We start from the raw sequence: 26,488 nt of genomic DNA, 5'->3' as shown, positions 1-26,488 counted from the left end.
ATGATTATATATATTGTAACTACCTGAGGACATACTTGATGGTAGTACTAATGTCTTTACCTATAACTTTCTTTCTCAGTGGCTGCTGCTGCCTAGTTACAATCAATGTCAGCTTGACATATTCTAATAAAGAACTGCATAAGTTAGTTTAATTTCTTGTTAATTTACTGTTCATGTACCATCTCGCCTGACTTCATTATCATAATTTCATTGCCAATTGTGATCATGCATGTTCAGTGTCTAAGATGTGTGACTGATTCCTTCATATCTCAAGAGCCACTCTACCATTGAGTGTCCATAACCAGCCATTATACACTTAGAGAGAGGGAATTATGTGGCAGATCAACTACAAAGCCTGACTCAAGAGGGCTGCACCGTGTGTGAGAAAGCAGTGCTCCTTGACAACTATCAGCAGACAGCAGGTTGCATAAGGTACTGTCTCTAATCCTTACCTAGTCGACTGCCTCTCATCTCCCAGGTTCATCTTCTGTGAGAGCACAATCACAATCATAACATGAATCACACACATCAATTCAAACCAATAACATAACACTTCAACACTGTGTAGCATGTAAAGTACGACTGAAACATGCACTTGGGAGTGCTGTCTGTTAATATATAGTATATGCATGTTATACCCTCATAGGAATATAAAATAACCAAATTGACTAGACCAGATTGATGGGTGCTGTTTTGTGTGTTAATGGGAGCAATATAATGTGGATATTTTTTCCCTCCCCTGAAGAGACTGATATGTAATAATTACATGTCAACAGGTTTGAATAAAGAGGGGAAAGAAACGTAATCAACAACTGCTTTCCCTATAGCTATTGGGCAAGAAACAATGCTGTTGTTTCCTGAGGAAAATCGGCAGAAATAAATGGATTTCACATGATATCATAAATTCACCCATTGGCATTTAAATATACATTTTTATCCATCCCCCAACATAAAAACGTGCACATGTTCATTCAAATAATGTAAGCAATTATTGGTATAACAGTTATGACACATAAAAGGGAGTTGTGTCGTTGGTTCCTCACCCTGTACACCATACTCATGTGCTCCTCTGAGTTGCTGAAGTTACTGGCCAGGTCAGAGAGGCACAGAGACTCATGTTGACATGTGTGAACCCAAGTTGTATATTCTGTAGGTCCAGGGATCCGGTCATAGAAGATCCGGAAGGCCTCCCACACAGCCTCCTGACAAACTGACCAAAGACAGAACGGTGTTCCAGTGAGAATGAAAGATCCTCAGCACAATAGATACAGATCCACATCAAGTCTGAGGGTAGGTCCCAAACAGCACTCCATTCCCTACATAGTTATTGGCCCTGGTCAAAAGTAGTGCACTATAAAGGGAATAGGGTGCCATTTGGGACATACACCAAGACCTCATCATGGAGTGATGGCATTGTCTCTAAGTACAAATAACTCTAAAACCCAGGAAATGATTTCAATAGTAGAGACATAAATGCTGGCTTTACTTTCCAAGCGAAGACATGGATGATTCTCATGACAAACAACTTCATTCAGTCACATACCCAGGCACACACTTCCTCCCTACATGCTTAGAAACCTTTTGGAACCCTTTTTTCTTCGGCTGTCCCCATAGGAGAACCCTTTTTGGTTACAGTTAGAACCCCTTTTTGGTTCTAAGCAGAACACTTTTGGGTTCCATGTAGAACCGTCAGTTACGCAATGTGACCCTCCGCTCCTTCAAAATAAAATAAACAAAATGTGATACAATGGGTAATTAGCAGAATAATCTAAATGCATCTGCATTGGCTACAAATAAAATGTGCAGCAATGTTGAAATTAATTCAAGACTATTGCTGCCATCATTCAGTTTGTTCTCGTCCTTCAAACAACCCATGTTGAGACTTTAACCTGTTGAGGCTGGGGGCGCTGTTGTCACTATTTATGGTAATCTTGTAATTTTTGAAACGGCTTCCTACAAAACTTTTGATCGTACAATATGCATATTATTATTATTATTGGATAGAAAACAGTCTATAGTTTCTATAGGAGTTGAAATTTTGTCTCTAAGTGGAACAGAACCCATTCTACAGCAATTTCCCTGACATGGAGTCAGATTTCAGAAATTTTGGCCCCTGATCTGGAGTCAGTTAAAAGGCCACTGTTATTGCTATGAGTATACGGACACTGCTTACGTCTTCCCCTGGATGCCTTTACGTGATGACGATTTGAATGGGGTCGATTGCGCGTTCACAGGCACTATAAATCAAAAAACCCTGTAGCTAGTAAGTCTTTTGGAGCTGCGTTATGCGCGTGGAGGACACCGACCCGCACCTGTTCCAAGCATTAGTGTTGGGAGTAATCTTTCTCCGGTCATGTTAAGACTCGTTATAGGAGTTAAAAACATCATAAGGTAGTTAATTTAAAGCGTTTTATAGCAATTTATATCCGTTTAGTGCGATTTTGGGACATTTATTTCTGAAACGCTGTGAATCGCCGGGCACGCTTCCAGTTCATGCTGAACGCAGTTGGCATTTGCACATGGCAAGAGGACAGCTTTCCACCAAAAGACGATTAGACCCAAGAAAGGATCCTTTGCCCAAGATACTGATGGAAGAACAGCTCAAAGTAGGACATTTTTATTATGATAAATCGTGTTTCTGTCGAAAAATGTTAGTGGCTTAGGACGCCATGTTTTTTGACGTAGCTTCGCTTGGCGCAAACTGTATTGAAAAGTAAGGATAATTTAAAAAATGTAATTCCGCGATTGTATTAAGAATTAAATTGTCTATCAATCGATGTCCACCCTATATTTTTTAGTCACGTTTATGAGTATTTATGTATAATAGTAGATCACTGTCTAATATGGCGCACGGACATTTTCTCACCAGCTGGGCTACTTTCCCCATTGTCTAACCATGATTTTGGTGGCTAAATATGCACATTTTCGAACAAACTGTATATGCATGTTGTAATGTGATGTTACAGGGGTGTCATCTGAAGAATTCTGAGAAGGTTAGTGAAAAAAATAATATATTTTGGCGATGTTGACGATTTATTGTGTTTTCGCTGTAAGACACTTAGAAAATCTGAAATATTGTCTGTATTCACAGGATCTGTGTCTTTCGATTAGTGTATGCTGTGTATTTTTACGAAATGTTTGATGATTAGTAAGTAGGTAAACACGTTGCTCTATGTAGTTATTCTAGTCCATTTGTGACGGTGGGTGCAATTGTAACCTATGCCATCTACCTGAAATATGCACATTTTTCTAACAAAACCTATCCCATACCATAAATATGTTATCAGACTGTCATCTGATGAGTTTTTTTCTTGGTTAGGGGCTATAAATATCTTAGTTTAGCCGAATTGGTGATAGCTACTGGTGTTGGTGGACAAATAAAAGATGGTGGATTATGCTAATGTGTTTTTAGGTAATAGATTTACATCTTTACATATTGTGTCTTCCCTGTAGAACATTTTAAAAATCGGACATGTTGGCTGGATTCACAAGATCTGTGTCTTTCATTAGCTGTATTGGACTTTAATGTGTGAAAGTAAAATATTTAAAAAAAAAATAATTTTGGAATTTCGCGGCTCTGCCTTTTCAGTGGGGGGGGGGGGGGGGGAGTGCCGCTAGCGGCACCCTCATCCTAGACAGGTTAAACACGACAAGTGTGTATGTAGAACAATGTTCTGATGAAAAGGTGAAAGTTTGATCTTTAATATTTTTTACAAAACCTGTGGGGAAAATGTTTCATGTCAATTCCCAAAAGTGTGCTATCATGTTTTTTTTAGTTTTTTTAGGCTGGGAACATGTCCCAAATGGCACCCTATTTCCAGGGAATATTGCATGTTGCTTGCCTCAGGGTGAAGCTGTGATATTTCTCCCTACCTCTTTAATCAAAGGGACTCTGGATGATGTGTTATTCTGCTGCACTGTCTTCAATTCTCTTCACTGTCTAGACTCTATACTCAACACCTGCTTCTCACTGGTACACACCTGGATAAGTCACAGGTACTGCTATGTTTACTTCAATGGTCCATATTCTATACTTATGGTCATATAGTGTATGGACACCAGCTCGACGAACATCTCATTCCATAATCATGGGCATTAATGTGGAGTTGGTCCCACCTTTGCTTGTATAACAGCCTCCAGTCTTCTGGGAAAGCTTTCCACTAGATGTTGGAACATTGCTGCGGGGACTTGCTTTCATTCAGCCACAAGTGCATTAGTGAGGTCGGGCACTGATGTTGGGCGATTATGCCTGGCTCGCAGTTGCTGCTCCAATTCATCCCAAAGGTCTTTGATGGGGTTGAGGTCAGGGCTCTGTGCAGGCCAGTCAAGTTCTTCCACAGCGATCATGACAAACCATTTCTGTATGGACCTTGCTTTGTGCACGGGGGTATTGTCATGCTGAAACAGGAAAGGACCTTCCCCAAACTGTTGCCACAAAGTTAGAATCACAGAATCATCTAGAATGTCACTGTATGCTGTAGCATTAAGATTTCCCTTCACTGGAACTAGGGAGCCTAGCCCGAACCATGAAAAACAGCCCCAGACCATTATTCCTCCTCCACCAAACTTTACAGTTGGCAATATGCATTTGGGCAGGTAGCGTTCACCTGGCATCCGTCAAACCCAGATTAGTCCGTGGGACTGCCAGATGGTGGAGCGTGATTCATCACTCCAGAGAACATGTTTCCCCTGCGCCAAAGTCCAATGGCGGCGAGTTTTACACCACTCCAGTCGACACTTGGCATTGCTTATAGCAATCTTAGGCTTGTGTGCAGCTGCTCGCCATGGAAACCTATTTCATTAACCTCCCGACGAACAGTTATTGGGCTGACGTTGCTTCCCTAAGCAGTTTGGAACTCTGTAGTGAGTGTCGCAACCGAGGACAGACGATTTTTACTCGCTACGTGCTCCAGCAATTGCCGGTCCCGTTCTGTGAGCTTGTGTGGCCTACCACTTCGTGGCTGAGCCGTTGTTGCTCCTAGACATTTCCCCTTCACAATAACAGCACTTACAGTTTACCGGGGCAGCTCTAGCAAGGCAGAAATTTGACGAACTGACTTGTTGGAAAAGGTGGCATCCTACGACGGTGCCATGTTGAAAGTCACTTAGCTCTTCAGGAAGGCCATTCTACTGCCAGTGTTTGTCTATGGAGATTATATGGCTGTGTGCTCAGTTTTATACACCTGTCAGCAATGGGTGTGGCTGAAATAGCCGAATCCACTAATTTGAAGGGGTGTCCACATGCTTTTGTATATATAGTGTATTTAAACATTTCTAACTGGTGCACAGCACAATTTTCACTATTTCGTTTGAGTAGAGGCTATGAATGCCATGCCCCAGGCGAGGCCTCACCTCATGACTTCTGTCAAGGGCAGAAGACCTAGATACTGAACATGTGGCACTGAAATAGCCAACAGAATAGCAATTGACTAACTATAATGAATGGGAGGCCTATACCTCTGAGCTTGTAGTAGGCTTGATGGCTGGCGATGACCTCATTGATGGTCTCCTGAGGACACACTCTTACTCCAGAGTGAAAGACCGCTGACCTCTTTGTCCGATGCTTTTCTAGGTCAAATATCGTTCTGACATTAGAGTTTTGTTTGGTCGTTCTCAAAAGTTCAACCAAGTGCATAGAATTGATGGCTTCTGTTTCTGTCCCGATATCTCCTCTCTGCCAAGAGCCCCGATTATTCCTCTCTGCAAAAACATGATAAAAGGAAAAAGACATTGAAACCATGATATCTTCAAGATGTGTCAAATTGTATAGTGTACTGTATCATGTTTGAAAAGCCTGTTGAAAAGCCACTTTTCCCTCATGGCTATCCTGAAATATATTAGTGTGTCATTGAATTCTATCAATGCATACAAATATGAATGTCTCTGGCTTCCATTTGGAACAGAATTACTTGTTTTGAATGATCTCTCAGCTGTGCGAGATGAGCATTCTACTGTAGTGGTGGGAGGGAAATTCAGGACAGCCATCATTCAAACCACTTATCAGCAGACAATGATGTTTACAGGTGTAGGATTTTAATTTGATCACCCTGTTGATGGAGAACTGGCGCACACCTGTCACCATCGTTACCCGCACGTCATCAGACTCACGTGGACTCCGTCACTTCCTGATTACCTTCCCTAAATATGTCACTCCCTTTGATTCCTTCCCCAGGCGTCATTGTTTCAGTTTCATGTCTGTTTGTTGTTCGAGTCCGTTTATTTATTAAAACACTCACTCCCTGAACTTGCTTCCTGACTCTCAGTGCACATCGTTACAGAATGATGCCTCACCTAAGGGAAGTATCATGGAGTGTTTTTTGTTTCGGTGGGAATGACGTCGCGTCCGGGAGCCGCTACAGGTTCTGATGCCTCAGACAGATCGCCAGGCTCCCCTGCCTCCGCTGTTTCGTCAGGCTTCATGCCTCAGCCGGATCGGCAGATTCCCATATCTCAGCCGGTCTGTCAGGTTCCCGCGCCCCAGCCGGCGACATGTTTCGGCACATCAGTAGGGGTGACCGGTCCGCTCCTGATCCCCGGGATTGTCATTTTGGTCAGCGTCTGTGGCACGTAGTGGAGGGGGTACTGTCACGTGTGCTCCCTCTCTGGCCTCTAGGTCACCAGGCTGCTCGTTATGGCACACACCTGTCACCATCGTTACCCGCACCTGCGCATTATCAGACTCACCTGGATTCCATCACTTCCCTGATTTCCTACCTTATATATGTCACTCCCTTTGGTTCCTTCCCCAGGCGTCATTGTTTCTGTTTCATGTCTGTGTGCTGTTTGAGTTTCTTGCTTTGTATTATGTTCCGTATATTTATTAAAGCACTCACTCCCTGAACTTGCTTCCTGACTCTCAGTGCATATTGTTACACATTACATGTAATCCACATTATAATCACATTTTCTGTTGCTGAGTAAACAGTTAAAAAAATGAAGATCCTACATCATATAACCATGAAGGAACATGACCTTTTCAGATTTATACTTGTCACCAAGAAAACAGAGACCACCATAGTCCTAATTTAGATGTCAGTACATTTGCATGCCATATACAGAGAAAGAGGATCCATGAGAATCAAAATTATTCTGTAAATAATTATTGGTGCATGGGTGCACATCTGAAATTGAGTCGCTTAAGTCATCGCAGAAAATGACGTTTAATTCATTGCTTCTGTCCTACAGTAAATATTTACAGCTTGAGCAATTCTCAAAGACCTTGAAACAGTGTTTCGTTCTGTGCGTTTATTTAATCCTACAAAAAAACCTGTTTATAACAACCAAAAATAGTAGCCAGTTCGTGTAGATATCAAGTTGTGGGAAATGCCATGGTCCACAATCTATTTGCCTACTTAATGAGTAATTTCTGCTTTTATACCGTAGAACCACGATCACTGCACAATCAAACTATAACGAACAGGCATTCCTTCAACTGTAGCTACATTTATTTAACTAGCCATTCAATCTGACCCTTTGTGTCTCTCTAGCCAGTTGTGTCTTACAAGTCATTTTCACGTCACCAAGTTATTGCCAGCTTGTGTGCAACTACAACGAGTCTGACACCATCAATGAGGGATGAACCCATGCCAAAAGTTCAAACAAGTTGGAGGTTGTGACAAATGCAAGGAGATCACTCTCCTGGTAAAGCTCATCAGCATCAGCATGGTAGGTACTGTATAGGAGATACTGCATAAGAGATTCTGCAGCCCTATAGGCAAATAACCTGTTGTTATGCCACCATCAGCAACATGCTGTCATCCTGGTTGAGGACTATATGGTATACATTACATTCGGGAAGGCATTCAGACACCTTCCCCTTTTCCACATTTTGTTACATTACAACCTTATTCTAAAATGGATTCAATAAAAAAGGTTCCTTATCAATCTACACACAATACTTCATAATGAAAAAGCGAAAACATGTTTTTAGAAATGTTTGCAAATTTAATTTACATAAAAAACATAAATATCTTGTTTACGTCTGCAGAACTTTTGCTATGAGACTTGAAATTGAGCTCAGGTGCATCTTGTCCATTGATTTTGCCTTTAGTCCATCTGTGGTAAATTCAATTGATTGGACGATTTGGAAAGGCACACACACACAAAAAACCAAGCCATGAGCTCGAAGGAATTGTCTGTAGACAGGGTTGTGTCGAGGCACAGATAAGGGGAAGGGTACCAACAAATGTCTGCAGCATTGAAGATACCCAATAACACAGTGGCCTCCATCATTGTTAAATGGAAGAAGTTTGGAACCACCAAGACTCTTCCTAGAGTTGGCCGCCCGGCCAAACTGAGCAATCGGGGGAGAAGGGCCTTTGTCAGGGAGGTGACCAAGAACCTGATGGTCACTCTGACAGAGGTCCAGAGTTCATCAGTGGAGATGGGAGAACCTTCCAGAAGAACGGAGGCTGAAGAGGCTGCTAAGGGGAGGATGGCTCATAATAATGGCAAGAACGTAGCAAATGGAATGGCATGTATGTATTTGATACCATTCCACTAATTCCATTCCGGCCTTTACCACAAGCCCGTCCTCCCCAATTAAGATGCCACCAACCTCCTGTGAAAGCTATGAACAGAATTTACATTTCGTAGCAGGTTAGGAGAACTTACCCAGCAGGTTAGGATAATTCACGTTGCAGGTTAGGAGAATTAAATTAAGGTTAGGACAAAATATCCCCGAAATTACAAAAAAATTTTTTTATTATTTAATCCCATCCTGCCCGCCATATTCACCGCCATATGCTGGGATCCTGCCCGACATATTCACTCATTACAAGGTGCAGTAGCTCCTGAGTTTAATCAGAAGTTAGCGTAATCAGTAGGCCTACACACCAGAGCTTCAAAGGTAGCAATAGTAAAGATAAAAAGTGAATTTTCAATCATTCTGAAGCTTGATTCAACCCAATTACCCTTAACGGAATCTTGCAGACTGCAGTTGTAAAGTTCCAAACACACATTGTGCATACTGTAAAATCATCTTTACTTTGGAACTGAAATGGTTCAACCTGCTGTATGAATGCTGTAACATTTTATATCTAAAGCAGCAAGATCCTATAAAAACAGGCTTAGTGTAGTGCCCTTCAGGTTTGAAGGTTTATGGCTCCCTGAACTAGAAGGAGCTTGAAGCTTACCTTTAATTCCTGTGGCTTGGAGAGTGAAGACGAATAGTGTAAGAACAAGGAGTCCATATTTCCAAGGCATATTGAAACCAGTCTGTTTCCAAAGTTACTAATAAACTCTGCACCTGGGCTTATTTTTTTATCTCATGTGGTGCCCATGAATGCATTCACAGTCCTTTGGATCACTAAATATCTGGGTGTCGATTAGAGGAGGCTGGTCATATAGGCTAAGGCTTTAACTTGGTTTCCCCGCTGATGGTGAGAATTCGAGGGTGGCATCTGACAGACATGGCATGGAACTAGGCGAGCTCTCCTGGTCCAACTTGGGTGTGTGGATGCGCTCGAAGAGTGTCAGGGTAAAAGAAGCAGGTGCTGTTTCGGGAATAATCTACTGCTCAGACATAATCCGTTTTTACCCCATGGGCCCTACAGCGCCAGCGTCATCCTGTTAGGGGCTTTCTTTGTGGGAGCATCTGTCAACCAGTAACCTAAGGTAGCAGGGTTAGAAGAAACACCTCAGTGGAGTTCCCACATCCGCTTTTCAGCGGAAAAGGAAGCTAGGTTAAATTACAGTAGCTGAATCCCTGAAAACCAGATGCATCCTGCTAAGGGTGGTCAACCAGGTACCTGTGAGTCATCTCTGCTTGCCCCCCCCCCCCCCCCCCCCCCCCTGGCACTCCTGCCCACCTCATCCTCCACTCCGACTCCCAGCTTCACCTGAGACTGCACACCCTCCAACCTCCTTATCCCACTCTGTCACCCAGATCCCTACTGTCCTCTTAGCTTACTTGGTACCTAAACCATAGCAGCTTTTATTAAATCCTCCACAAGACAATGCACTTTGTTCCTCTGTGGGTATTACTGTATAGTACGCCAGACGGTGTTGTGTCTCCTCTAGGGGTTTAAATTGGGTGCTTTAGCAGTGGATTGCCATCTGCACTACTGTCAGATAGCAGGAGGGTTGCCAACAGCCGCTGTTATTGGTGTTTTATTTGCGTTCTTGCCGCTATAAAGCCCTCGCAGGATGAGTACCTATGAACTGTGATCTGTTTGATTCGGATGACTGGAGGAAAGTTGCAAGTAGTTATTTATGTCACTGACCAAATTACTGTATATATATGCCATTCAAAATGGCACCCAGTAGAAGGCACAGTTTATGCTCGTTGGTCCGAAGAATTGTGAAATTAATGACTGACTGACTGACTGAATGAATGAACACAATTATTCCACAATTGTGTGTGTGTGGTTGTAGCATTTAGGTTCCATTTAGCGCTGCTGTAACCACCAATTTCCGAGACTCACTCCACAATTTGACATTTGTGTCGCTCCACGAAAAGAGTGCCTTTTGCATCCCTTCAATATTAAATGTATAAATTGTGCACTAATATTGAATTTTAAAAGCCTGTTATATTAAATGAAGTGCACTTTAGTATGGACCACGTGGAGAATTCATTAAATCTGTTTTTTATATGAATAAAGTCTTGCATTAGTGCAAAATATTAAGCATTTTGACATGTCCCTCCATAAATAAAACACTTAATCCAAAAATGTCTCCCAGTTTTACCATTATTTTAAAGCCTTAGTTATTTTGTTGTTTTGACAAAGTAATTTCTAAAGATAATTATTTATTTGTGATTAGTTTAATTTACGTCTGTCACTCTTTTTTAAGGTCAACCCTGCTACGTGAACTGAACTTAATATGGTGAAACTATTCCTTTAAAAACATTTTTTTTTTAATAAATGTAATTTTTTTATTTGAACCTTTATTTAACTAGGCAAGGCAGTTAAGAACAAATTACAAATTCTTATTTACAATGACGGCCTACCGGGGAACAGTGGGTTAACTGCCTTATTCAGGGACAAAACGACAGATTTTTACCTTGTCAGCTTGGGGATTCAATCCAGCAACCTGTTGGTTACTGGCCCAACGCTCTAACCACTAGGCTACCTGCCACTAGGCTACCTGCCACTAGGCTACCTGCCACTAGGCTACCTGCCACTAGGCTACCTGCCACTAGGCTACCTGCCACTAGGCTACCTGCCACTAGGCTACCTGCTGCCTGCCACTAGGCTACCTGCCTATTGAACATCTAATAGTCAAATCATAGTGTAAATGATTTGTACATTTTCTGATGTTTTGTGGTGGAAAACTGGACGGGTCGAGTATAACAAGTCAACTGTTACCCATAGATAGACAGGCTAGAAATGTTTTGGCAATTAAATTTTTTGGTGAATCTTGCATTCAATTGCCACTTCCTCTTGCACACAACAAGCTTCCATTCCCCCTGTTACAAGGGGATTCATGGCTCCCTCTTGCACACAACAAGCTTCCATTCCCTGTTACAAGGGGATTCATGGCTCCCTCTTGCACACAACAAGCTTCCATTCCCCCTGTTACAAGGGGATTCATGGCTCCCTCTTGCACACAACAAGCTTCCATTCCCCCTGTTACAAGGGGATTCATGGCTCCCTCTTGCACACAACAAGCTTCCATTCCCCCTGTTACAAGGGGATTCATGGCTCCCTGTTGCACACAACAAGCTTCCATTCCCCCTGTTACATTCCCCCTGTTACAAGATAACTAAGGCCAGGGCGTGACACCATTCCCCCTGTTACAAGGGGATTCATGGCTCCCTCTTGCACACAACAAGCTTCCATTCCCCCTGTTACAAGGGGATTCATGGCTGATTTAAGGAACTTACCATAGCCATTTTTTGTATTTAATCTCTTGAGATGGGAAAATATATGTTTTTATTAAGTTGAATATGTGCTCTTTATGACTAATGCTAAAATTAGGTAAAATCAAACTTTTTGTGGAACCAAATTACACATCTCAAAAGGCACCGAATCGGTCGAACGACCCATTTAAAAATCAAATCAAAGTTTATTGGTCGTGTACACAGATTTGCAGATGTTATCGCAGGTGCAGCAAATGACTTGTGTTTCTAGCTCCAACAGTGCATTAATACCTAGCAATACAAAACAATACACACATAATCCAAAAAGTAAAAAGAAAGATATTAAGAAAATCACATTCCGGAATATAAATATACATTAATATTTTGGGGATTATTATATATATATATATATACACTTCATGACCAAAAGTATGTGGACACCTGCTCGTCGAACATCTCATTCCAACATCATGGGTATTAATATGAAGTTACCCCCCCCCCCTTTGCTGCTATAATAAATAGCCTCCACTCCTCTGGGAAGGCTTTCCACTAGACGTTGGAACATTGCTGCGGTCTCGTCCTGTGAGCTTGTGTGGTCTACCACTTCGTGGCTGAGCCGTTGTTGCTCGTAGACATTTCCACTTCACAATATCAGCACTTACAGTTGACTATGTACTGTATATAGAGCAGCAGTCTCTAATGTGCAGGGTAGAGTACCGGGTGGTAGTAACAGTGACTAAGGTTCAGGGCAGGGTACTGGGTGGAGGCCGGCTAGTGGTTACTATTTAACTGTCTGACGGCCTTGAGATAAAATCTGTTTATCAGTCTCTCTGTCCCAGTTTTCATGCACCTGTACTTTCTCCGTCTTCTAGATGGTAGCGGGGTGAACAGGCCATGTCTCGGGTGGCTGAGGCCCTTGATTATCTTCTTGGCCTTCCTGTGACACCGGGTGCTGTAAATGTCCTGGAGGGGGGCTGACCACCCACCCTCTGGAGAGCCCTGTAGTTGCGGACGGTGACACATTTCTTCAGCCTCCTGAGGTTGAAGAGGCGCTGTAGCGCCTTCTTCACCACACTGTGTGTGTGAAGGGACCATTTCAGGTCATCAGTGATGTGCACGCCGAGGAACTGGAAGCTTTTGACCCTCTCCACTGCGGCCCGTCGATGTGGATGGGGGCGTGCTTTCTCTGCTGTCTCCTGTAGTCTAGGATCAGCTCCTTTGTTTTATTGAAGTTGAGGGGGAGGTTATTGTCCTGGCACCACTCCGCCAGGGCCCTCACCTCCTCCCTGTATACTGTCTCGTCATTGTTGGAAATCAGGCCTACCACTGTTGTGTCGTCAGCAAACTTGATGATTGAGTTGGAGACCTGCATGGCCACGAAGTCATGTGTGAACAGGGAGTACATGAAGGGGCTGAGCACAGACCCCTGTGGGGATCAGCGTGGCAGAGCTGTTGTTGCCTGCCTTCACCACTTGGGGTCGTCTCATCTGGAAGTCCAGGACCTAATTGCACAGGGAGGGGTTCAGACCCAAGGCCCTGAGCTTAGTGATAAGCTTGGAGGGCACTATGGTGTTGAAGGCAGAGCTGTAGTCAATAAACAGCATTCTTACATAGGTATTTCTCTTGTCCCTGTGGGATAGGGCAGTGTGCAGTACAATGGCGGTTGCGTAGTCTGTGGATCTGTTGGGGGCGGTATACGAATTGTAGTGGGTCCAGCGTGTCAGGTAAGGTGGAGGTGATATGATCCTTAACTCGCCTTTCAAAGCACTACATGATGGCAGAAGTGAGTGCTACGGGGCAGTAGTAATTTATTTAATTAAGTTACTTTCGCTTACTTGGGTACAGGAACAATGGTGAAATTCCTGAAGCAAGTGGGGACAACAGACTGGGATATAAAGATATTGAAAATGTCCCTAAACACTCCAACCAGCTTGTCTGCACATGCGCTGAGGCCGCGGCTTGGGATGCCGTCTGGGCTGGCAGACTTGCAAGGCTTAACACACTGAAATGACTTACTCACGTCAGTCACGGAACTACTTCTGAAGTACTTCTAAAGTACTTGATGATGAAGCCATCATCGTTAATATTCATATGCTCTATTCATTGCCCTATTCACAGAGGTATCATGCAACATGGAAATGATGACTCGTTAACAAAAGGTAACGATAAGCAAGAATCTCTCTGTAACGCTTGTCGTCTGGAGGAGAAGAAGAGGACCAAGGTGCAGCGTAGTAAGTGTTCATATCATTTAATAAAATATGCAACACTAAACAAAACAACAAACACGACAAACGCACAGTCCTGAAATGTGACACAAACACTAAACCGGAAACAACCACCCACAAACACAGGTGGGAACAGGCTACCTAAATATGATTCTCAATCAGAGACAATGATAGACAGCTGCCTCTGATTGAGAACCATATCAGGCCAAACACACAGAAATACAACACAAGGACAACATAGAACACCAGACATAGAATGCCCACCCAAACTCACGCCCTGACCAACCAAAACAGAGACATAAAAAGGATCTCTAAGGTCAGGACGTGACACTCTCTGAGATTGAAGCAAATCTCACAAATCAAACAACATTAGTTTTTCTTCCAAATGACAGCTCTCTTGTAGTGCATTTCGGCTAAATATGCAGACTTTGCAGAATTTCTACAGGAATCTATTGTATACAGTATACAGTGAGGGCTATTGTCCATTGTCCTGTAAGTGCCCTATTCATTTAGACACTGTCTCCATAATAAGATTTATATTTTTTTAATTTGAAAAGGAGTTCTTCTGTTTTTAACTTGTGACATAGAATGTCAAAAGAATGTCAAAAGTCTCTGTTATAATGTTCTATATTTTAATTGCACTGGCCTCCAGTAACTCACTAATGGCTGGGATAACATTTAAACACCTCCAGCTCTGCCACCAAGCGAATCATACTACGATCAGTGGACCAGTAAAATCACAGGTTTAATCCAGTAGCTTCCAGATCGAGCTTCTCAATATAACCATTGACAGCTTAAGATAAGGGCCCTTTCACTCTGAGTAGCACAGTGTAAAATGACAGAGCCAACGCAATTAATTTCAATGGGGAAGGTGTGTTCTATCAAAAAGCCCTTAAAAGGCACAAATTGCATACTCCTCTCTTAGCTCTGTGTGGGATGTGTGAGCCCTAACCTCTCCCTTCCTCTACCAAATCCCAGTGCATAAACACAGGCCTCTGGGGGCAAAGGACAAGCACCTGTTACAAGAAGGAAAACAACTGGACAGGCTAATCCTATTATGGAGTTCCATTCAGTTGTCTATGACACAACAGGTCTGTCATGGCCAACCGTTAGCAGTCCCGCTGGCCGCCCTGCTGTGAGGTGTAGTGGAATGATGTGATTACATGCTGATTGATTGAAGTGAACAGCTCGGAGGGACAAGGTGCCCCAGGTGGAAGGCGACTAGGGATGGACACCAGCAGGCAGGCGAGGAACCCTGGCAGGAATCCTGACTGTCTCCTTTAGAGAATCTTGTTATACAACATAAATTAAGAGTCAACATCAGACAAAGTGATGGAGCTCGACTAAGAAGACCTCTGATACCTAAAGCTGCTTATATTTAAGATCTAAATTCTAGAAGCCAAATATCTAGATTTAATTTTTTTACCAGAACCAAATCGTTCCTATCACTTAAAGGGACATTTCTAAATGTTTCAACTTCATATTCATCATCCCCAGCACTGCCCCAACATCACCATGTCAAAAAGGCACGTTTCTATATTTTGTAGTAGAAAAGAAGAGGGAGATAAGTGTTTTCAAAGACATAATTGATGTGCACCATGTGATTTTTACCAGGGCTCGAAATTAAGGCCTTCCTGTTGTCCAGGGGAGGATAAGAAATATGTCTGGGAAGGTTTAAAACAGATGCTGGGACAGTTGCTGGATAATAGGCCAGAGAAATATAAAATGCATACAACAGTTCCATACTAAAATGTGTAAACACAAAGATGAGGCTGACGAAACAGATCACAACATGTAGCTTAAAGGTTATCATCTATGAATAATTCCCATTAGGAGCGCAGCAGTGTGTTCACTCGTCTCGGCCATATGTGGGAATGTTCAAAAATGTTATTACGGGAGAACACCACTCTCAATCACTCACCTGATGCAAGCATTTTTTATAATGCGACAGAGATGGATATACAGCCTAACGGAGAACCTTAGAAAGAGGGAATATCTGAAAATGCAACAATAGGATTGTGACTTACTGCCTTTGGACAGTAGAAGAAGAAATGCTGGTTTTAACGGAATATCAGGAAATATTCACTTTTTTTCTATGGTCGGATTGTGGGCTATTAAAAGCAAGGTATGATAGGCTACGTAGAAAAACGTCCAGGTTTCAAACAATGATATGGCTGACTAGGCGTCACATACAGTATGTCATGATTTAGGTTATGGAAATGTAAAATATTAGAATATCATTCTAATGTTGGGCAAATAGGCCTAATAGAATACACATTTGACTCTCTCCCAGGCTGTCTGCCGGGTCCACCAGCCCGGAGCTGAGGTTTCATGTGCCGGGAGTTGCTGTGGTATTTGCATTGTCTGTACACTATGGCTAGCTACTATGGTGTTCTAGAGAATATGGTTGTATCTCCCTGATCGGAAATTAATGAACACTGTAATGTGAAAAACATTTCTGCCTCAAGCTGCAACACTGTCTTGGTCGGGGCTGTGCGTGAGCACATTAAGAGCTGAGTGACAGATTACATTTTTGGCACAAAAGTTTGTTTAATTTACTTGAAACGAAAGTCTACTGAAGTGAGACGTTGTCCTTATGTTCCTTGGCTATTTACATTGTTTTGATCACAAGCTAGATTGTTTTTCAATATTTTAGTTGCAACTGCTAGGAAAGAGAAGCAACGCTGATACTAGCCAGACTCTCAATCTCACAGGCACAAACATGACTCGAGTGACTCGAGAACATTTTTGTCTCTATTGCATCCTAAGATGCTGGGTTCTTTTACTGAAGACTCCGAAGCATTCTTATAATAAACGGAACAGATTTATTTAACGTTCTCCTTAACACATTACAGTCGAATACTCTCTACAGTGTCTTCAGCCCAGCTCTCCCATACATCATTGAATTTTTACCGCCCTTGAATCTCGTAATCCAATCACTTCAATGTAAGAACGGAAACCCCATTGTCATTTGTTAATTCAAATAACTCAAACCCTGCATACAAATCCCATTAGCTATTTGCAACCATTTTAAATACACCACAGTCTCATCTAATCTCAGCAATCTACTCACAATACCCCATAATGACAAAGCAAAACTCGTTTTTTAGACATTTATAAGTATTCAGATCCTTTGCTATGAGACTCGAAATTGAGCTCAGGTGCATCCTGTTTCCATTGATCATCCTTGAGATGTTTCTATAATTTATATTGTGTCGAGACACAGATCTGGGGGTACCAAACAAATTCTGCAGCATTGAAGGTCCCCAAGAACACAGTGGCCTCCATCATTCTCAAATGGAAGAAGTCTGGAACCACCAAGACTCTGCAAGAGCTGGCTGCCCGGCCAAACTGAGCAATCAGGCCTTTATGGTAGAGCGGCCATACGGAAGCCACTTCTCAGTAAAAGGCACATCACAGCCTGCTTGGTTTGCCAAAAGGCACCCTCAGACCCTGAGAAACAAAATTATCTGGACCGATGAAACCAAGATTGAACTCTTTGGCCTGAATGCCAAGCATCACGTCTGGAGGAAACCTGGCACCATCCCAACGGTGAGGCATGGTGGTGGCAGCATCATGCTGTGGGGATGTTTTGGGAGGCTAGTCAGAATAGAGGGAAAGATGAACGGAGCAAAGTACACAGAGATCCTTAATGAAAACCTGCTCCAGAGAGCTCAGGACCTCAGACTGGGGTGAAGGTTCACCTTCAAATAGAACAACGACCCTAAGCATACAGCCAAGACAACACAGGAGTGGCATTGGGACAATTCTCTGAATCCAGCCAGAGCCCGGATTTGAACCCGATCTAACATCTCTGGAGACACCTGAAAATAGCTGTGCAGCAACGCTTCCCATTCAACCGGACAGAGCTTGACAGGATCTGCAGAGAAGAATGGGAGAAACTCCCCAAATACAGGTGTGCCAAGCTTGGAGCGTCATACCCAAGGAGACTTGAGGCTGTAATCGCTGCCAAAGGTGCTTCAACAAAGTACTGAGTAAAGGGTCTAAAGAATTATGTAAATGTGATATTTCTGTTTTTTATTTGTAATAAATTTGCAAACATTAAAAAAAAAACGTTTTTGCTTTGTCATTATGGGGTATTGTATGTAGATTGATGAGGGATAAAAAGGTAAACTTCACAAAATATGGAAAAAGTCAAGGGGTCTGAATACTTTCTGAATGCACTGTATATTTTATACTTAAGCAATAAGGCATGAGGGGATGTGGTATATGGCCAATATACCACGGCTAAGGGCTGTTCTTACGCAAGATGCAACACGGAGTGCCTGGACACAGCAATTAGCCATGGTATATTGGCCATATACCACACACCCTTGTGCCTCATTGCTATTGTAACCGATGTGAAATGGCTAGCTAGTGGTGGTGCGCGCTAATAGCGTTTCAATCGGTGACGTCACTTGCTCTGAGACCTTGAAGTAGTTGTTCCCCTTGCTCTGCAAGGGCCGCAGCTTTTGTGGCTCGATGTGTAACGATGCTTCGAGGGTAGCTGTTGTTGATGTGTGCAAAAGGGTCCCTGGTTCGAGCCCAGATAGGGGCGAGGAGAGGGACGGAAGCTATACTGTTACACTATTATAAACTGGTTACGACATAATTAGAGCAGTAAAAATACATGTTTTTTTGTCATAGCCATGGGATATCAGACTGTATACCATGGGTGTCACCCAATCAGCATTCAGGGCTCGAACCACCCAGTTTAAATGTGGTTAACATGTTCAATTAATAAATCATGTAATGGATGTTTCTCTGTTTTCATTAAGATGCAAAAAGTTTTTTTCTTAACAATTTAAGTTTATGTAATAAACTGTCTGTATCTGTCTCAGAAATATACCAATTACTTTAAAAGCACTGCAAATTACCTACACCCATGTTGGCATATCAGAACTTTTTTTTAAAAAGTATTTCATTTTGGGATTATTCAAGTTCAGTTTGGGACCGTTGAAATTGTTCCTCGGAACAGTGAGGAAAAAGGTTAGTCGCAAGCAGTGATTTTAACCAATTATGAGTAGGCAATTAGTAAGCCATGCCTTCTCATAATTGGTTAAAATCGGCGCTCCACCAACGTTCCGTCAAAAAACAAATATCTAAAATATATAATGTATCAGATACAGGATAAAAAATACTTGGTTGATGATGTCATTGGAAACACTTATCTTCCTCTATCTTTTTTTAGTTCAAAACAGAAATGTGCCATTTTCACATAATGTTCATTTTGGGGTGGTGCTGGAGATGATGAAAATGAAGTTGAACATTTTTGTAATGAGATCAGTAGAGGATGCAAGAAAGACAAAAATCTGTATGTATGCATAATCTTTGTCATGGATGATCAGGGCAGAGTTGTCTGTCCTCTGTTGGGTTTGCCCCCTGTTAACCCCACCATTATGAGTTAGCATCTCATCAGTCTCTACACAGCCTTGGGCTAACCATGTTGCCTGAGGGCTTTGCCAAGAAGCAAACTTCAATGCTGTTACAGAGGCTGCTTTACAATCATATGATTGGTTGAGCATTTCCTTAAGATTTAGAGTCATATTCTGAATGAATAAGCATTATACTTGTTTCTTAATGGGATAATCATGAAGGGATTTATAAGGATTTGTTGGAGTAAGGGTACATAGGCCTATCATTGGTAGATTGGTAGAGTACAAATCCTTATCAGTCTGAAAGCAAGAGCTCCTCCAGGATCTTAGAGCAACACCCTACAGATAATACTCTAACACAGGGTTTCCCAAACTCAGTCCTCAGGACCGCAAGTGGTGCACGTTTTGGTTTTTTCCTCTAGCACTACATCACTGATTCAAATAATTAACTAATCATCCAAGCTTTGATCATTTGAGTCTGATGTGTAGTGTTAATGCAAAAAACTAAATGTGCACCCCTTTGGGTCCTGAGGACCAATTTTGGGAAACCCTGTGTTACAGTATACTGAAGGGTGTTTCTCTAATCTCCTGGAGGAGCTCTTGCATATGATTTAAAAAATATAAAAAATTAAATGAATGTCTGTGGGTTTTGCAGACACAGATCTGACACCCTTAGTATCTAAAAACTTGATCTCGTTCCAAAATTTAGGCTTTCCTTTGAACACCTCAGCATGCCAGTGTGTGTGTGTAAATTTACTCATTTCCATCCCAGCAAAGAGGTACAGTACATTGCCAAAAGTATGTGGACACCTGCTTGTCGAACATCTCATTCCAAAATCATGGGCATTCATATGGAGTTGGTCCACCCTTTGCTGCTTTAACAGCCGCCACTCTTCTGGGAAGGCTTTCCACTAGATGTTGGAACATTGATGAGGGGACTTGCTTTCATTCAGCCACAAGAATAAGTAAGATCATCCACCAAACTTTACAGTTGGCACTATGTATTCAGTCAGGTAGCGTTCTCCTGGCATCCGCCAAACCCAGATTCGTCCGTCGGACTGCCAGTGCTTTACACCACTCCAGCCGACGCGTGGCATTGTGCACGGTGAATCTTAGGCTTGTGTGCAGCTGCTCTGCCATGGAAACCCATTTCATGAAGCTCCCAACGAACAGTTATTGTGGAACTCGGTAGTGAGTGTAGCAACCGAGGACAGATGATTTTACTCACTACCTTTATTTAACCAGGTAACTAGTTGAGAACAAGTTCTCATTTACAACTGCGACCTGGCCAAGATAAAGCAAAGCAGTGCAACAGAAACAACAACACAGAGTTACATGGAATAAACAAGAGCACAGTCAACACAATAGAAGAAAAAAAGAAAGTCTATATACAGTGTGTGCAAATGGCATGAGGAGGTATGGCAATAAATAGGCCATAGTAGCAAAGTAATTACAATTTAGCAGATTAACACTGGAGTGATAGATGGGCAGATGGTGAGCAAATGGTGTGTAAGTAGTGATACTGGTGTACAAAAGAGTAGCAAAGTAAATAAAAACAATATGGGGATGAGGTAGGTAGATTGGGTGGGCTATTTACAGATGGACTATGTACAGCTGTAGCGATCGGTTAGCTGCCCAGATAGCTGATGTTTAAAGTTAGTGAGGAAAATGTAAGTCTCCAGCTTCAGCGATTTTTGCAATTCGTTCCAGTCACTGGCAGCAGAGAACTGGAAGGAAAGGCGGCCAAAGGAGGTGTTGGCTTTGGGGATGACCAGTGAGATATACCTGCTGGAGCGCATGCTACGGGTGGGTGTTGTTATTGTGACCAGTGAACTAAGATAAGGCGGAGCATTACCTAGCATAGACTTGTAGATGACCTGGAGCCAGTGGGTCTGGCGACGAATATGTAGCGAGGGCCAGCCGACTAGAGCATACAGGTCGCAGTGGTGGGTGGTATAAGGCGCTTTAGTAACAAAACGGATGGCACTGTGATAGACTGCATCCAATTTGCTGAGTAGAGTATTGGAAGCTATTTTGTAGATGGCATCGCCGAAGTCGAGGATCGGTAGGATAGTCCGTTTTACTAGGGTAAGTTTGGCGACGTGAGTGAAGGAGGCTTTGTTGCGAAATAGGAAGCCGATTCTAGATTTGATTTTGGATTGGAGATGTTTGATATGAGTCTGGAAGGTTTCAGCATTCTGTGGTCCATTCTGTGAGCTTGTGTGGCCTACCACTTCACGACTGAGCCGTTGTTGCTCCTAGACGTTTCCATTTCATAATAACATCCCTTACAGTTGACCGGGGCAGGGCAAAAATTTGACGAACTGACTTGTTGGAAAGCTGGCATCCTATGACGGTGCCACGTTGAAAGTCACTGAGCTCTTCAGTAAGGCCATACTACTGACAATGTTTGTCTATGGAGACTGCATGGCGGTGTGATTAATTTTATATGCCTGTCAGCAACGGGTCCACTCATTTGAAGGGGTGTCCACATACTTTTGTATATATAGTGTATTTCTGAAGGCCTCAGAATTTCTTTTCAGTATGATTTTTTGAAAATGACTATACTTCAAGAGGAAGCACAATGCTCATATTCACCCAAACGATTTCAGTCAGACATCCTACCACCTCTGTCCAAAAATAAATGTAAACTTTCTCTAGTAGTGCTGTTAGCTTCTCTCTCACTACCCTGCAGTTCAGACGTCTTTTTCTGTTCCGTATTGTCGTGTCCTGTATATATATATATTTACACCTTTCTTCGCATATCTTTTATTTATTTTATTATCCAAGAACTCAACTACAAAAGCTTTCCTGCAAAAGCTTTCCTGCAACCCGCTTCACCAATTACAAAAAGTATTACCTCAATCTGAAAATCCATCGTGGAAGATAGCCAGGGGCTAATTCAGAAGCTAGCCTGAAAGCTAACCAGAAGCTACTCCGATAGCTAGCCAGAAGCTAATCTGTAGCTGCCCCGAAATTAGCCGGTTTGCTGGCTAGCGTTGGTGTTTCAGCTGCCCACGTTTAGTGGTCATCAGCTATTCCTTTAGCTCGATAATCTACCGGCACTTTTGTGCAACGCGACTCGGACCGGAGCATTCCGGGACTCTTTTTCTCTCAGTTTCCCCGGATTCCAGCCGCAGGCTCTGGACACTTGCACCTTGATTTCGCAGCTAGCTAGCTGCAAACCGTGTGACTATTGGCTTACATCGACCCCGGAGCAAACTCAAATCATTCTGGAGCTAGCCAGCTGAGGAATTCCATCACCATCCGGACCCGTTTCTTTTGTTGCTGCTGCAGATACGGAACCCCACCGGGCCTTCACGACTGACTGCCGCGACTGACTGCCGACGTTATCTGCCCGAGGGATTTATCCAACTGGCACCTCCGTCCCGACGTTACCTGAACGCTCATCTGAGGCCCGCTAATCGTTAGCTGTCTTATCGGCTGCTATTTGAACAAGTATATCGGACAACTATTATTATTATTATTATTTATTTATTTTATTTTTTTCCTTGGGTCACTATATCTATTTTGCCAATTTGGATTGATCCCCTCTACCACACGGAACCCCACTACACGGAACCCCACTAACCCACCGACGGAAACGCACAAGGTATCTACAAACAGACCTCCATCCTATGCTGCTACCGTTAGCCATATACCCGGCCAGCTGTCTGGATCGCCACGACCCCAACCAACCTCTACTCACTGGACCCTTATTGATCACTCGATTAGCATGCCTCTCCTTAATGTAAATATGCCTTGTCCATTGCTGTTCTGGTTAGTGTTTATTGGCTTATTTCACTGTAGAGATTCTAGCCCTGCTCTCTATACCATATCCAACCTCTCAGTTCCACCACCCACATATGCGATGACATCACCTGGTTTCAATGATGTTTCTAGAGACAATATCTCTCTCATCATCACTCAATACCTAGGTTTACCTCCACTGTATTCACATCCTACCATACCTTTGTCTGTACATTATTCCTTTAAACTATTTTATCGCCCCCAGAAACCTCCTTTTACTCTCTGCTCTAGTAGCTCTAGGCGACCAATTCTCATAGCTTTTAGCCGTACCCTTATCCTACTCCTCCTCTGTTCCTCTGGTGATGTAGAGGTGAATCCAGGCCCTGCAGTACCTGGCTCCACTCCTATTCCCCAGGCGCTCTCTTTTGATGACTTCTGTAACCGTAATAGCCTTGGCTTCATGCATGTTAACATTAGAAGCCTCCTCCCTAAGTTTGTTTTGTTCACTGCTTTAGCACACTCTGCCAACCCGGATGTTTTAGACGTGTCTGAATCCTGGCTTAGAAAGACCACCAAAAATTCAGACATTTTCATCCCCAATTACAAGATTTTCAGACAAGATAGAACGGCCAAGGGGGGCGGTGTTGCAATCTACTGCAAAGACTGCCTGCAGAGTTCTGTTATACTATCCAGGTCTGTTCCCAAACAATTTGAACTTCTACTTTTAAAAATCCACCTCTCTAAAAACAAGTCTCTCACCGTTGCCGCCTGCTATAGACCACCCTCTGCCCCCAGCTGTGCTCTGGACACTATATGTGAACTGATTGCCCCCCATCTATCTTCAGAGCTCGTGCTGCTAGGCGACCTAAATTTGAACATGCTCAACACCCCAGCCACCCTACAATCTAAGCTTGATGCCCTCAATCTCACACAAATTATCAATGAACCTACCAGGTACCACCCCAATTCCGTAAACACGGGTACCCTCATAGATATCATCCTAACAAACTTGCCCTCCAAATACACCTCTGCTGTTTTCAACCAAGATCTCAGCGATCACTGCCTCATTGCCTGCATCCGTAATGGGTCAGCGGTCAAACGACCTCCACTCATCACTGTCAAACGCTCCCTGAAACACTTCAGCGAGCAGGCCTTTCTAATCGACCTGGCCGGGGTATCCTGGAAGGATATTGATCTCATCCCGTCAGTAGAGGATGCCTGGTCATTTTTTTAAAATGCCTTCCTCACCATCTTGAATAAGCATGCCCCATTCAAGAAATTTAGAACCAGGAACAGATATAGCCCTTGGTTCTCTCCTGACCTGACTGCCCTTAACCAACAGAAAAACATCCTATGGCGTTCTGCATTAGCATCGAACAGCCCCCGTGATATGCAACTTTTCAGGGAAGCCAGAAACCAATATACACAGGCAGTTAGAACAGCCAAGGCTAGCTTTTTCAAGCAGAAATTTGCTTCCTGCAACACAAATTCAAAAAAGTTCTGGGACACCGTAAAGTCCATGGAGAATAAGAACACCTCCTCCCAGCTTCCAACCGCTCTGAAGATAGGAAACACTGTCACCACCGACAAATCCACTATAATTGAGAATTTCAATAAGCATTTTTCTACGGCTGGCCATGCTTTCCACCTGGCTACCCCTACCCCGGACAACAGCACTGCCCTCCCCTCTGCTACTCGCCCAAGCCTTCCCCATTTCTCTTTCTCCCAAATACAGTCAGCTGATGTTCTAAATGAGCTGCAAAATCTGGACCCTTACAAATCAGCCGGGCTAGATAATCTGGACCCTTTCTTTCTAAAACTATCTGCTGAAATTGTTGCCACCCCTATTACTAGCCTCTTCAACCTCTCTTTCGTGTCGTCTGAGATCCCCAAAGATTGGAAAGCAGCTGCGGTTATCCCCCTCTTCAAAGGGGGGGACACCCTTGACCCTAACTGCTACAGACCTATATCTATCCTACCCTGCCTTTCTAAGGTCTTCGAAAGCCAAGTCAACAAACAGATTACCGACCATTTCGAATCCCACCACACCTTCTCCGCTATGCAATCTGGTTTCAGAGCTGGTCATGGGTGCACCTCAGCCACGCTCAAGGTCATAAACGATATCGTAACCGCCATCGATAGGAAACAATACTGTGCAGCCGTATTCATTGACCTGGCCAAGGCCTTTGACTCTGTCAATCACCACATCCTCATTGGCAGACTCGACAGCCTTGGTTTCTCTAATGATTGCCTCGCCTGGTTCACCAACTACTTCTCTGATCGAGTTCAGTGTGTCAAATCGGAGGGTCTGTTGTCCGGGCCTCTGGCAGTCTCTATGGGGGTGCCACAGGGTTCAATTCTTGGACCGACTCTCTTCTCTGTTTACATCAATGATGTCGCTCTTGCTGCTGGTGATTCTCTGATCCACCTCTACGCAGACGACACTATTCTGTATACTTCTGGCCCTTCTTTTGACACTGTGTTAACAACCCTCCAGGCGAGCTTCAATGCCATACAACTCTCCTTCCGTGGCCACCAACTGCTCTTAAATACAAGTAAAACCAAATGCATGCTCTTCAACCGATCGCTGCCTGCTCCTGCCCGCCTGTCCAACATCACTACTTTGGACGGCTCTGACTTAGAATATGTGGACAACTACAAATACCTAGGTGTCTGGTTAGACTGTAAACTCTCCTTCCAGACTCACATCAAACATCTCCAATCCAAAGTCAAATCTAGAATTGGCTTCCTATTCCGCAACAAAGCATCCTTTACTCATGCTGCCAAACATACCCTTGTAAAACTGACCATCCTACCAATCCTCGACTTCGGTGATGTCATTTACAAAATAGCCTCCAAAACCCTACTCAATAAATTGGATGCAGTCTATCACAGTGCCATCCGTTTTGTCACCAAAGCCCCATATACTACCCACCACTGCGACCTGTACACTCTCGTTGGCTGGCCCTCGCTTCATACTCGTCGTCAAACCCACTGGTTCCAGGTCATCTACAAGACCCTGCTAGGTAAAGTCCCCCCTTATCTCAGCTCGCTGGTCACCATAGCAGCACCTACCTGTAGCACGCGCTCCAGCAGGTATATCTCTCTAGTCACCCCCAAAACCAATTCTTCCTTTGGACGCCTCTCCTTCCAGTTCTCTGCTGCCAATGACTGGAACGAACTACAAAAATCTCTGAAACTGGAAACACCTATCTCCCTCACTAGCTTTAAGCACCAGCTGTCAGAGCAGCTCATAGATTACTGCACCTGTACATAACCCATCTAAAATTTAGCCCAAACAACTACCTCTTTACCTACTGTATTTATTTATTAATTTA

The 26,488-nt window shown here is 43.3% G+C and overlaps 1 protein-coding gene across 1 annotated transcript in view; it reads right to left on the bottom strand.

Moving 5' to 3' along the window:
- LOC129817129 (interphotoreceptor matrix proteoglycan 1) overlaps positions 1-9,340 on the bottom strand; it is a 33,710-nt gene extending 24,370 nt beyond the window's left edge. Inside the window, exons 1-4 of the mRNA XM_055872063.1 lie at positions 9,135-9,340; positions 5,458-5,700; positions 1,044-1,210; positions 453-487 (exon numbers count right to left, since the gene is read on the bottom strand). Coding sequence (XP_055728038.1) covers positions 453-487; positions 1,044-1,210; positions 5,458-5,700; positions 9,135-9,204 — 515 coding nt within the window. The 5' untranslated portion in view covers positions 9,205-9,340. The remainder of the gene's footprint in view (positions 1-452; positions 488-1,043; positions 1,211-5,457; positions 5,701-9,134) is intronic.
- Between the last annotated feature and the right edge of the window lie 17,148 nt (positions 9,341-26,488).

The sequence above is a fragment of the Salvelinus fontinalis genome, chromosome 20 (genome assembly GCF_029448725.1).
Source record: "Salvelinus fontinalis isolate EN_2023a chromosome 20, ASM2944872v1, whole genome shotgun sequence".
In the NCBI taxonomy this organism is placed as follows: Eukaryota; Metazoa; Chordata; class Actinopteri; order Salmoniformes; family Salmonidae; genus Salvelinus; species Salvelinus fontinalis.
Note: the sequence above shows the minus strand (reverse complement) of the source record. Positions and strands in the feature narration are given on the sequence as shown.